The sequence below is a fragment of the Schistocerca serialis genome, chromosome 2 (assembly GCF_023864345.2).
Source record: "Schistocerca serialis cubense isolate TAMUIC-IGC-003099 chromosome 2, iqSchSeri2.2, whole genome shotgun sequence".
Lineage (NCBI taxonomy): Eukaryota > Metazoa > Arthropoda > Insecta > Orthoptera > Acrididae > Schistocerca > Schistocerca serialis.
Genome location: NC_064639.1, coordinates 307,731,672 through 307,746,294, shown reverse-complemented (window position 1 = coordinate 307,746,294; position 14,623 = coordinate 307,731,672). Strand labels below are relative to the sequence as shown.

The following is a 14,623-nucleotide window of genomic DNA, read 5'->3' as shown; positions in this document are numbered from 1 at the left end:
TCGGCACTAGTACAGTGTATATCCACCTTTCGTGGCAATGCAGGCTGCTATTCTCCCATGGAGACGATCGTAGAGATGCTGGATGTAGTCCTGTGGAACGGCTTGCCATGCCATTTCCACCTGGCGCCTCAGTTGGACCAGCGTTCGTGCTGGACGTGCAGACCGCGTGAGACGACGCTTCATCCAGTCCCAAACATGCTCAATGGGGGACAGATCCGGAGATCTTGCTGGCCAGGGTAGTTGACTTACACCTTCTAGAGCACGTTGGGTGGCACGGGATACATGCGGACGTGCATTGTCCTGTTGGAACAGCAAGTTCCCTTGCCGGTCTAGGAATGGTAGAACGATGGGTTCGATGACGGTTTGGATGTACCGTGCACTATTCAGTGTCCCCTCGACGATCACCAGTGGTGTACGGCCAGTGTAGGAGATCGCTCCCCACTCCATGATGCCGGGTGTTGGCCCTGTGTGCCTCGGTCGTATGCAGTCCTGATTGTGGCGCTCACCTGCACGGCGCCAAACACGCATACGACCATCATTGGCATCAAGGCAGAAGCGACTCTCATCGCTGAAGACGACACGTCTCCATTCGTCCCTCCATTCACGCCTGTCGCGACACCACTGGAGGCGGGCTGCACGATGTTGGGGCGTGAGCGGAAGACGGCCTAACGGTGTGCGGGACCGTAGCCCAGCTTCATGGAGACGGTTGCGAATGGTCGTCGCCGATACCCCAGGAGCAACAGTGTCCCTAATTTGCTGGGAAGTGGCGGTGCGGTCCCCTACGGCACTGCGTAGGATCCTACGGTCTTGGCGTGCATCCGTGCGTCGCTGCGGTCCGGTACCAGGTCGACGGGCACGTGCACCTTCCGCCGACCACTGGCGACAACATCGATGTACTGTGGAGACCTCACGCCCCACGTGTTGAGCAATTCGGCGGTACGTCCACCCGGCCTCCCGCATGCCCACTATACGCCCTCGCTCAAAGTCCGTCAACTGCACATACGGTTCACGTCCACGCTGTCGCGGCATGCTACCAGTGTTAAAGACTGCGATGGAGCTCCGTATGCCACGGCAAACTGGCTGACACTGACGGCGGCGGTGCACAAATGCTGCGCAGCTAGCGCCATTCGACGGCCAACACCGCGGTTCCTGGTGTGTCCGCTGTGCCGTGCGTGTGATCATTGCTTGTACAGCCCTCTCGCAGTGTCCGGAGCAAGTATGGTGGGTCTGACACACCGGTGTCAATGTGTTCTTTTTTCCATTTCCAGGAGTGTATATCTGATCCCATACCATCTCGCTTAGCTTTCTCTTAAAACGCTGTAGCCTGTTTTCATTAATAAGCATCATGATCAGATATTCCATTAATAATTAAGTACACATCAACTGCTTCAACCTGAGCACTGTCTATCAAAATGTTATGAATCAGTGTCCTTCCAGCTGGCAGCAATAACACCTCTTATCTCGCGTAAAGCCGAACTGAGCCTGGATGGCAGATACTGTGGGCTAATAGAATGGATTGAGTAAATTACTGTAACTCAGATAGCAGTACATCTCTGAAAGCATTTAACTAGCTTGTGTTTCAATGGAAGAAATAAGAGCATCGCCTTATTTCATTTCTGTTCATCATAAACATGCACCGCGACATCAAGAGGCAAGTATGTGGCACAAAAACATATTGTTCACTTGTATGTAGGTCTAATGTTAGACCGATATGAGAAAGTATAAGATAATGCATTACGAAGAGGTAAAGGCCGTAACGGTTTCCCTAATATGTGCTCGGTACCACAGCTCCTCTATGCAGTGGTTCCTCACGCTACCTGATGCCTTGGTCTGAGATGGTCATATAGACCGAAGCTGCTAACCGGAATCAGTAACAATAATTTATTGCGATCTGGGGTCCTTTTTATTAAAACATTAATTATAATCGCCGCGTTACGTAACGATGTAAGAAACTGTCGTTTTAAGTGGCGCCAAGGCGAGGGCCTACCTTGTTGTAGCCGAGCATCTCGATGGCGCCCAGCCTGCGTAGCTCGGCGAGCGTGCCGTTCATCTGGCGGTGGAAGTTGAGCCTGGAGACGGCGTCGATGCCGACGATGAGCACCGAGGGCCGCTCAGAGAAGGACTCGTCGTCGTCGCCTACGTCGGTGAGGTTGACCACGCGCTCCTCGACGCGGGGCTTGAGCGGCACGAAGGCGTGGTAGTCGCGGAACACGACGCTGCCATTGGTTGGCGAGCGGCACTCCACCTTCACGAACTCCTCCCCGGACACGTCGGTGCCGCTCTCGAACGGCACGCACTCCTCAGCCATCCTGCGCAGTAGCAACAGTTACGCCGCTTCGAGATCCCGTTCATTATTTCCCCATACTACCGTAAGGAGGTACTGATGCAAAACTGTACCGTAGTGATCATGTACCCCTGGCAGAACTGCCGAAGTTTCCCACCCCCCTTTTCCCTTGCTCCCCAGCCCCACCCCGTAAAATCACCTGTATGAAAATTTTGCTACACATTTTTATCAAATTTTATTCCTTTTTAGGTAAGATTGTTAAAGGCGAAGCATTTTTAATAAATTATATTTGTACAGAATATTGCAGACGACAAATGAAATGTATGATTGTAGTAAACAAATTACAAGTTCTATAAACTTCATAAAAAGAATGAGAGTAAAAACAAGATATTTGTGCTGTTTTTTATGGCATATTCGTTTTACTGTGATATATAACAAAGACCAGATTTTATTTGTTTTTCATTAGTAACTAATTAGAAATAAAAGAAAAATGGCAATAATAAAGAGCTGAGAAAATACACTCTTGGAAATTGAAATAAGAACACCGTGAATTCATTGTCCCAGGAAGGGGAAACTTTATTGACACATTCCTGGGGTCAGATACATCACATGATCACACTGACAGAACCACAGGCACATAGACACAGGCAACAGAGCATGCACAATGTCGGCACTAGTACAGTGTATATCCACCTTTCGCAGCAATGCAGGCTGCTATTCTCCCATGGAGACGATCGTAAGGATGCTGGATGTAGTCCTGTGGAACGGCTTGCCATGCCATTTCCACCTGGCGCCTCAGTTGGACCAGCGTTCGTGCTGGACGTGCAGACCGCGTGAGACGACGCTTCATCCAGTCCCAAACATGCTCAATGGGGGACAGATCCGGAGATCTTGCTGGCCAGGGTAGTTGACTTACACCTTCTAGAGCACGTTGGGTGGCACGGGATACATGCGGACGTGCATTGTCCTGTTGGAACGGAAAGTTCCCTTGCCGGTCTAGGAATGGTAGAACGATGGGTTCGATGACGGTTTGGATGTACCGTGCACTATTCAGTGTCCCCTCGACGATCACCAGTGGTGTACGGCCAGTGTAGGAGAGCGCTCCCCACACCATGATGCCGGGTGTTGCCCTGTGTGCCTCGGTCGTATGCAGTCCTGATTGTGGCGCTCACCTGCACGGCGCCAAACACGCATACGACCATCATTGGCACCAAGGCAGAAGCGACTCTCATCGCTGAAGACGACACGTCTCCGTTCGTCCCTCCATTCACGCCTGTCGCGACACCACTGGAGGCGGGCTGCACGATGTTGGGGCGTGAGCGGAAGACGGCCTAACGGTGTGCGGGACCGTAGCCCTGCTTCATGGAGACGGTTGCGAATGGTCCTCGCCGATACCCCAGGAGCAACAGTGTCCCTAATTTGCTGGGAAGTGGCGGTGCGGTCCCCTACGGCACTGCGTAGGATCCTACGGTCTTGGCGTGCATCCGTGCGTCGCTGCGGTCCGGTCGACGGGCACGTGCACCTTCCGCCGACCACTGGCGACAACATCGATGTACTGTGGAGACCTCACGCCCCACGTGTTGAGCAATTCGGCGGTACGTCCACCCGGCCTCCCGCATGCCCACTATACGCCATCGCTCAAAGTCTGTCAACTGCACATACGGCTCACGTCCACGCTGTCGCGGCATGCTACCAGTGTTAAAGACTGCGATGGAGCTCCGTATGCCACGGCAAACTGGCTGACACTGACGGCGGCGGTGCACAAATGCTGCGCAGCTAGCGCCATTCGACGGCCAACACCGCGGTTCCTGGTGTGTCCGCTGTGCCGTGCGTGTGATCATTGCTTGTACAGCCCTCTCGCAGTGTCCGGAGCAAGTATGGTGGGTCTGACACACCGGTGTCAATGTGTTCTTTTTTCCATTTCCAGGAGTGTATGCTTTTCCAAAAGGTTTATAACAGGTTTACTTTACAGTTCCTTGCTTTGAGGGAGGAAAAGTAGTTGATTATACGGGCTGTCCCAGAGACGTTGCGGCGACAAACTTCGAGAGATTGTAGAGGATGTCTTCAGGAACAAATCGAGGACAGGAACCTGTCTCCAGAAACGTCATCCAATGACGGTACAGAGCGTTGAAGTTAGAAGCGGCGCCTGCCACTAGGCCACCCCTTCGACAGCAAACGTGACTTGGTACACTGACGGACCATAGGCGGAACGTCTTGCAATGTTGCTTGTTATTCAGTGATCGCGACTGATTACCACGATCGCCAGTGGAGAAGATGGATTTAGCTCCCGTGCAGAGACGCCTTGCTCCTATGAATGCGCCGGCCGTGGTGGCCGTGCGGTTCTAAGCGCTTCAGTCCGGAACCGCGGGACTGCTACGGTCGCAGGTTCGAATCCTGCCTCGGGCATGGATGTGTGTGATGTCCTTAGGTTAGTTCGGTTTAAGTAGTTCTAAGTTTTAGGGGACTGATGACCTAAGATGTTAAGTCCCATAGTGCTCAGAGCCATTTGAACCATTTGAACCTATGAATACGTGTCGTGTGTAGCTGTTGGATGACCTCGAACTGAGCACCTGGAAGGAATGAGCTGACCTGTCTATACAAGTGCAACAACACAGTGTTGCCAGATTTCTCGCAGTGCTGGCAGTCTCATTACTTATTTCACACGCCTCATATTCAATCGACAAAACGGCTAAATTTTGACTGTCTACTTCCACTCACAGTCGACTCTTAAGACTGAGCAAGGTTAGCAAACTGGACTCGCATTAGGGGGGAAGACGGTTCAAATCACGTGCAATCCAGATTTAGGTTTTCCGTGATCCACACCAATGAAACATTCCGAGCTTGTGCTCCGTCTCTAATGACCTCGATGTTGATGAGACGTTAAATCATAATCTTCCTTCCATTCGTGTCGACCTTAAGTAGTTTTCTTCATCATCTTTAACTTACTTGAAGTGTGTTCAGAAGACGCTGATGTCGCTGGATGATCATAAATATCATAAAAAATACGAGTATTCCCTTCCTTATATAAGCATCTCTTAACCCACGCTTTCGGAAAACCTTCAGAATGATGAAATGGGATGCCGTGTCAGTTATCTTCATCAGCTCTTTCAACTGCAACTTAAAATCAACCATTTTATTTACTGACTCCGCAGCATCAATATCTCTACTGGAAATTTGTCAAGGTAAGACGCAAAGCTTACATTTGCGACGTTTCTCAATGCGAAATTAAAATCGGATGAAATGGAGTGATGCAAGTGAGATCTGCTTTCCACGTCACTTTTTTATTGTATCAAATTGAAGCGCTCAAGTAGGGTCTCGCTCCAACCCTCAGCTACAGTAACCGGCGAAAATCGGAAATCTACCACCATTACCGTATTTACGTTAATACCCGGTCGCCGACCTTTCATATGCTGCTATTACGTAGCGCGGTAGCAGTAAGAACTGCACTGATGGAAACGAGTGAGTTTTGCAGACGGCAGCTGTGCGAAACAAGTGCATTATTGCCATATAAACCAGGTTAGCGATACAAGGCGCGATCAGTAGTACTCGCTTGTTTATGATGTTACTTGACAAAATAGGACTGCACAAATGATACTGAGACAACAACAGCGTGAGTTTAGTCTCGGGATGAGGTAAACATCTCTCCTTGCAGGCAGACGTCAGGAATATTTGGGTAGGAGTACTCACGTACCCTTTCAGGTTAGTTCCTCAATTATCTTTCTTTTTGATCAGTTCCTGCGAGTCTCAGTACCTGCACCCCTGCCAGGGGACAGTCCCGCCATGCTCTCGGTGCGGTACTGAGTTGCGACACAATACCGCTTAGCAGTATTGTCAGAAAGTGAAGCTTCTAACCATCAGAGAACATAGTTCCGATGCAATATCATTCGTTCAACGGCACTAACGTTGTTCTCTCTCTCTCTCCCTCTCTCTCTCTCTCTCTGACTCTCTGTCTGTCTGCATACATAGTGTGTAATAAAGTGATACCGACCCACTATATGACTTCAACCGAGTATAGACTTGGTCGTACTGAGGGGATAGCCAAATACGCCTCCCACAAAGTAACGAAGGGAACGCAAAAATTGATAGAAAAAAATGAAATAGGAAAGTCGATTTACGAATGATCACAAGCAAAACCAACGCGTTTTTCACGACGCGTTTTACTATGTGGAGGGAGTGGGTGTATGAAAGGGGGGGGGGGGTTAATGCACTTTGTGCCCACCCAAAAATAAATAAAAAAGAACCAAATCTTTAATTGTTGTTCACTTAAATTAACAACATGCTTTTGAAATAAGTACTGATGTGCAAGTAGTGAAAATAACCTTTAGCGCACTCTTTGCAACATCAGTGGATTTTCAGTAACGTGTACTACCAACCTTACGTTATGATTGTCCACAAAAAAATTTAAAAATGGAAATTTCGTTAATTGTTGTTGACGTTTACCCACAACACAATTTTTTAAAAGATACTGATGTGTGAGGGTGATCCTGAAGCAGAAAATATTGTATACAACATTCACTGTGCAAATAACATCTACTTCCTATACTTAAATTTTTGGGTTAAGCTTAATTTAAAAATTCAAAACATCTATGGAAACTGGTAGATGAGTTCATTAAAAACAATAAGGTTTTTTTTCAAAATTTTGAAATGCGTATCAACCGACTCAAGTCCAATATTTTCAAAAGGTGGGCATAATGTATCCCCGTCCCGCCCCTTGGTATTGCGAGCGTTAACGAGAAAAGGCTCGTATGTTCTCCATCCCCCCCCCCCCTCCCTCCTCCCGGTGTTCTTCTCCTTACGAAAAGAAGCCTCTCCACCACCTGGAGAACGTAAGCGTGGGCGATTTGTTGTCACCGTGTCATTTCTGCAGTGTCATAAAGCAGCATCATAAAGAAACGAATACACAAACGGACGTTTGTCGCTAATGTGGTTTACATGCCAACAGCGCACTTTGGTTCACACAGCTCGCTCCTGTTCAACAATGCAGTTCTTGCTGCGATCCGCTACGGTACTGTTGGATCTCAAAGTTTGGAGCGAGCGAGATAGCACAGTGATCAGCACACTGGACTCGCATTCGGCGTTCGGAAGGACGAAGGTTCGAATACCCGTCCGTTTATACAGACTTTGGTTTCCAGTGATTACCCTCAAATGCTCCAGGCAAATGCTGGGATGGTTCCTTTGAAAAGGGTGGCGCAGCCGATTTCCTTACCCATCCTTAAAACAATACGAGCTTCTGCTCCCTCTCTAATGACAGCGCTTTCGACTGGACGTTAAACTCTCACCTTCCTTCCCTCCTTCCTTCCTCAAAGGTCGGTCGGTGAGCGGGAGCCGAAGCAAATACACTATAAGACAAAAAAAAGAGAGGCACCACGAAGGAATTATCCAAATGGGACGGAACGCGGTGGATGTGATCTATGGAAATGGAAATGTCGTGTGGCTAGGGCCTCCCGTCGGGTAGACCGTTCACCTGGTGCAGGTCTTTCGATTTGACGCCACTTCGGCGACCTGCGCGTCGATGGGGATGAAATGATGATGATTAGGACAACACAACACCCACTCCCTGAGCGGAGAAAATTTCCGACCCAGCCGGGAATCGAACCCGGGCCCTTAGGATTGACAGTCCGTCACGCTGACCACTCAGCTACCTGGGCGGACGATGTGATCTATACAAACAGACAAACACAACATTACAGTTTCAGAAAATTTTGATGATTTGTTCAAAAGAAAGGAAATAACAAACTCAGCAAGTCAATATCACGCTGCTTCACCTCTGGCCTTTATGTAAGTAGTTATTCGGGTTGGAATTCATTGATAGAGTTGCTGGATGTTCTCCTGAGGGATGTTGTTGTTGTTGTCGTCTTCATTCCTGAGACTGGTTTGATGCAGCTCTCCATGCTACTCTATCCTGTGCAAGCTTCATCTCCCAGTACCTACTTCAACCTACATCCTTCTGAATCTCCTTAGTGTATGCATCTCTTGGTCTTCCTCTACGATTTTTAACCTCCACGCTGCCCTCCAATACTAAATTGGTGATCCCTTGATGCCTCAGAACGTGTCCTACCAACCGATCTCTTCTTCTAGTCAAGTTATGCCACAAACTCCTCTTCTCCCCAATTCTATTGAATATCTCCTCATTAGTTATGTGATCTACCCATCTAATCTTCAGCATTCTTCTATAGCACCACATTTTGAAAGCTTCTATTCTCTTCTTGTCCAAACTATTTATCGTCAACGTTTCACTTCAATACATGGCTACACTCCACACAAATACTTTCAGAAACGACTCCCTGACACTTAAATCTATACTCGATATTAACAAATTTCTCTTCTTCAGAAACGCTTTCCTTGCCATTGCCAGTCAACATTTTATATCCTCTCTACTTCGACCATCATCAGTTATTTTGCTCCCCAAATAGGAAAACTCCAATACTGCTTTAAGTGTCTCATTTACTAATCTAATTCCCTCTGCATCACCCGACTTAATTCGACTACATTCCATTATCCTCGTTTTGCTTTTGTTGGTGTCCATCTTATATCCTCCTTTCAAGACACTGCCCATTCCGTTCATCTACTCTTCCAGGACCTTTGCTGTCTACGACAGAATTACAATGTTATCGGCGAACCTCAGAGTTTTTATTACTCCTCCATGGATTTTAATACCTACTCCGAACTTTTCTTTTGTTTCCTTTACGGCTTGCTCAATATACAGATTGGATAGCATCGGGGAGAGGCTACAACCCTGTCTCACTCCCTTCCCAACCACTGCTTCCCTTTCATACCCCTCGACTCTTATGACTGCCATCTGCTTTCTGTACAAATTGTAAATAGCCTTTCGCTCCCTGTATTTTACCCCTGCCACCTTCAGAATATCCTGAGAGATATAGTGCCAAATTCTGTTCATTTGGCGCCCTGGATAGTCAAAATCCCTGGATGGTTGGAGGACCCTGCCCATTATGCTCCAAACATTTTTAATAGAAGAAAAATCAGGCGACTTTGCTGACCAAGGTAGGGTTTGGCAAGCACGAAGACAAGCAGTAGAAACTCTTACCACGTACGGACGGAAATTATCTTGTTGAAATGTACGCCCAGGATGGCTTGTCATGAGTGTCAACAAAATGGGACGCAGAATATCGTCGACGTACCAGTGTTCTGTAAGAGTGGCGCCTATGACAACCAAAGGGATCCGGTTATGATAAGAAATTGCACCCGAGACCATAACTTCTGTATGTAGGGCCATATGGTGGGGGACAGTCAGGTTGGTTGGTACCCCATCGCCTTCGCTGGTCATTGGGCTCAGTTCGAAGCAGAACTATCCACTGAAGACAGTTCTATCCCAATCAATGAAATTCCGGACTGAAGACGTGTCTGGAGACGCCCCGAACATCGATGGTATGCCGGCCTGACAGTCACCCGCCATACGGCCCGACATCCACGAGTGAAGTTCGGGGTGCCATTTCCTTTCATAGCAGGACCTTTGATTGTCATTCCGGGCACCCTTACAGCACAACGCTACGTCGACGATACTCTACGCCCCGTTTGATAGCCTTTCATGGTAAGCGATCCTGGAGTTACGCTCCAGCAAGATAATGTCCGCCCGCATACGGTGAGAGTTTCTACTGCTTGTCTTTGTATTTTCCAAACCCTACCTGGGACAGCAAGGTCGTCGCGTTTTTTCCCAATTGAGAACGTTTGCAGCATTATGCACAAGACCATCATTCATGTCGCGATTTTGACGAGCTAACGCGCCAGTCGGACAGAATTCGGCAAGATATGCCTCATGAAGACGTCCGGCAACTCTTATCAGTCACTGCCAAGCTGAATAACTGTTTGCATAAAGGGCAGAGGCTGAGCGGCGCGTTGTTGACTTGATCGTTTTATGAAGTTCTTCCTCTTGAATAAATCACCCAGTTTTCCGAAAGTGTAACATTTGTTTGTCTGTACATGCACAACGTACTTCCGTCCCATTCGGTTAATTTCTTCGTGGTGAAAGGCTTCTTTTCTTCTTCTTCTTCTTCTTCTCCTTTCTGAGAGTGCATTTTATTTGACCCAAAGCTTCCGATATTTTGCCGATTTCTGCTGAGCAATGGATTGACACGCGGCATTGGAGGGAGTAAGCACAAAAAGGTGGAGATGATATGTAACTTACTTGGATCTCCTGCAGCACTTTTCTGCTCTCAGGTTTCTGCTGGTAAGATCATGTTTAATGTGATGTTTTAATTGATTTGTACTGTTCAGTAACATAATCCGTATTGACATTAAATGTAGCAAATAATGTTCTTAATAGGAATCACCCAACCAAATAGGTTTAGAGGTATCTTGTAGTAAGACTCAAGCAACGATAAAATACAAAAGGAAAATTTGAGCAGTCAGAATAAATGCATCACGAGCTCTTAAGACAAAGCAAACGTAAACAAATACGAAACGAAAATTTAAAAGGAGAAATTGTAATAAAATGTAATCCACATTTCATTTCACTTGCGCCGGCCGCGGTGGTCTAGCGGTTCAGGCGCTCAGTCCGGAACCGCACGACTACTACGGTCGCAGGTTCGAATCCTGCCTCGGGCATGGATGTGTGTGATGTCATTAGGTTGGTTAGGTTTACGTAGTTCTAAGTTCTAGGGGACTGATGACCATAGATGTTAAGTCGCATAGTGCTCAGAGCCATATGAACCATCAACATGGAAAAACAATAATTAGCGCTCGAGACGTAATCGCTGGATCGCTGTTTCCTCGCTCATTTCGAATACTTGTCATTTAGTTATAAAATGCATCAAGCATATGCTAATGATCACGTATCTCATTGTAATTATTATGGAAACTGCATGTCCCCTTATATTCAATTTCAATCGCACACAAAAATTCAGTTTCAATGAAAACAGAATTTCTTAGTCGCTCGTCTTTCATAAAATATTCTTAATAAAGATTGATTACATTACGAACAAAGCATTACAATCTTTTCCATTCTTATGTATTTTAACGGAAATGCTCATGAGTCATGCACCTTCGTTTAATTATTTGAAGAGGTTAGGATGCAAAGCCAGGCCACCCCCACGTTAGGCGAACATTCTGACACAGAGCCACGTTGTCCGTTGAGAAAAATGACCTGATTCTAGAGTATAAAAGACGCTCGGATAACTTCAAAGTCGATTTTCTTGAGAATTTTTGAGAATTTCATCGAACTACTTTGGAAAATTGATATTTGAGGTCCGATCTTTATGTAACATAAACATAAAAAAACTCAGGTTTCTGTCTGGTAACATTTTCAATAATGCTTCATTATTATTATACCTGTTTAAAAATTATAAAACTTGCTAAATCTCCGTAGAAAAAATGGAAAATAGGAAGTTTTCAGGAGAGTGGGCAGCTCTGGCAAATCACACAGGGTCATGTTGGCAGGGCTCTGCATGTAGACGATGTCTTCACTGACAAACTAAGTGTAGGAACTTATGTCTAGAAGCATCGCCCAAAGACGCAACAGAGCGTCGAAACCGCGAGATCAACGCTTGGCGTGACACAGTCAAATGGTTCAAATGGCTCTGAGCACTATGGGACTTAACATCTATGGTCATCAGTCCCCTAGAACTTAGAACTACTTAAACCTAACTAACCTAAGGACAGCACACAACACCCAGCCATCACGAGGCAGAGAAAATCCCTGACCCCGCCGGGAATCGAACCCGGGAACCCGGGCGTGGGAAGCGAGAACGCTACCGCGTGACACAGTCACTTCGCCGACAGACGTGACGTTGTGTTCTCACAGACTGGAATCGTACATTCACACAATGGGTCTGACAGTATTCAGGGCATTAGACTGTGTCGAGCCCATCCCCGCCTGTCACAACAACACCGTAGAGGGCGCTAGTGCAGCATCACCACTTCAATCGCTGTCTCTGTCCTTGCGACACGCGTAGCACGCTGTGGTTTCCACGCTCTATGGTGTAGCTGGATGACGTTTCCGGGCACGGGTTCGCACCCTCAATTTCTTACCAAGGATGCCCCCTCTTTTATGCCCTTCGAGACCATTATCGTATCACAGTGTAGGAAGAAATCCTACTTTTAGCACCCTTCTGTTAATAAATTAAGCTCTTCCATTCTTATGCTTGTTTATTTTTTCGTTTACCAGCAACCCACCCTCGCTTAGCATCGTTAACACTAGGTATCTACGGTGTGACGACTAGTTTGTAATATATACTGATATAGGCTACACAAATCTTCCTCTTGAATCTGTCTAAAACCGTATCAAAAACTCCACAGTAGTTCTTGAGATCAACCGTAACATTTAGATAGAAAAGCACGTCAGGTGCTTTAATTTTGGTACGTACAGATTTACAGCAACTATACATTCGAATTTAAAATGTAATACTGACTACAGGTAATGAGTTCGTTCACTGTAGTCAAAAAACGGAAATCGCTTCTTAACATACGTTAAATACATAATAAAAAGAAACGGAAAACAATATTTTTTTATGTTTTACAGATATCACACAGTGAAGCAAAAACACTGAAATACAGCAACTATAGGATTTCCTACTATTTGAGGCACACAACAGACCAAGATATTTTCAATACCAAAGATAAACCCAATTACTAGCCAACAGTGGGGTATATAAAAATATTGTCCTTACTGCGATAAGATTTATACTGGTCACTCCACATTTGCTGGGCATGTATTGAGTGAGGACCACAATTTCCAGCCACAGTGCCCAGTCTTCCATCTAGCAAACGAAAGCCAAAATCTTAAATTGTTGGAAATACTGGAATCTCCAGGTTTAATGCGGAATGTCCAGACACAGCCAAAAAATCCCCCTTCTCCAAACTTCGTTTAATACTATCAGTTTTCCAGTGCTTCCTTTACTGACTGTTCTTTTTTAGTTCTTCATTTTCCTGTATTTGTTTCTTTAGTACTCTTGTCAGCTATTAATTTTATTTTGTAGTGACTGTTAATTTAATTTAAAATCTTATATAGGAACTTTATTTCGAGATTCGTTTTAATGGTCTTTTTCTGGTTTGGTCCCTTCATGAGGAGCGATCAAAAAGTTTCCGTTCGAAGATTGCACAGTACAGAATCGGTATCCCAGTCAGACAAAATCACCGTGAGCACTGAGGCAATAATCCCACCGACAAACTACGTTGAAGATACCCATTTGGCGAAACAACGCATCCTGCCGCGCGAGGAATTCCGTATCTGCTGCTGTACATCCTCGTCCGACAGGGAGCGTCTACCTGTCGAAGCCTTTCTAAAGAGACCAAACGCGTGATAACCGCAAGGGGAGAGAACAGAACTACTGGATAGGTGCTCAAGTGTCTCCCACTTGAGCTGGTCTGTGATGAGGCTAGCCTCCCATATAGACCGGCATCTTGTATCGAATCGCGACCAGCTCGGAAGTTGCCGCGCCATTCCACAGTCCATTGTAGTTTCTGCCAAACATGCTACCTCACATACATTCTTCAGTCTCTGATGGATGTCCACAGGTGTTTGTCCTCCGACAGCCAAGAAGCGAGGAACAGCACGTTGGTCCTGTTTGGACGCACTTAGTATCAGCATCGCCATTGTTCACGTTTCCGCATTTATCGCATGCACATCAGAAAGACACGAATGTCACACTAATCCCTTGCCTACCGTCGGTTCTTATATACTTAGATCGGAGTCACAGTACATTGCATATACACTGCAGCGACACCGTCAAATGGAAGCTTTTTGATTGCCGCTTACATTTAAGCATTTAATGTTAAACTTGTAACTTGTCAATTGCATTACTACTTCACTGTCAAAGATGATATTTATTCTATGTTCGTGCCTCACTCTAGGTGAGTAACATCTTTCCCAATTCTATTTACAAATATTGTAACCTCTTTGACAAAGAGAGTTATAGACTGGTGATAGCCGTCTAAGCCGAAATTCAGTTAACTAAATCGACAACAGACGTTCAGCTTCTAAATGAATCGTAGTTCACAGGAATCCGACATAAGGTACTTGAGTTACACAGCAGACAAATTGACCAAACGAAGTGCCGCAGTGGTTAGCACACTGGGACTCGCATTCGGGTGGACGAAGGTTTAAATCCAAACCCGCCCGTTCTGATCTATGTTTTCCGTGATTTCCCTAAATCACTTAGGGCAAATGTCGAGATGGTTACTTTGAAAGGGCGCGGCCTACTTCCTTCCCCATCATTCCCTAATCTGATACGACCGATGACCTCACTGCGTGGACCCTCCTCCAAATCGACCAACCAACAAGAAAAACTGTCGCGCTGAGTAAATAAAGCAAGCTTTGCCGAATTTTAATTCGAAAACTAGTAAACATTTAGGAGATAATTTTATAAAATTTGTCTTCTTTTGGAG

General features: G+C 46.2%; 1 protein-coding gene across 7 annotated transcripts in view; it reads right to left on the bottom strand.

Annotated features, from left to right (window-relative positions):
• LOC126457087 (uncharacterized) overlaps positions 1-14,623 on the bottom strand; it is a 763,934-nt gene that overhangs the window by 50,466 nt on the left and 698,845 nt on the right. For all 7 annotated transcript variants that reach the window (XM_050093111.1, XM_050093110.1, XM_050093106.1 and 4 more), the window contains one exon: positions 1,988-2,309. In XM_050093111.1, the coding sequence (XP_049949068.1) occupies positions 1,988-2,309 (322 nt within the window). The remainder of the gene's footprint in view (positions 1-1,987; positions 2,310-14,623) is intronic.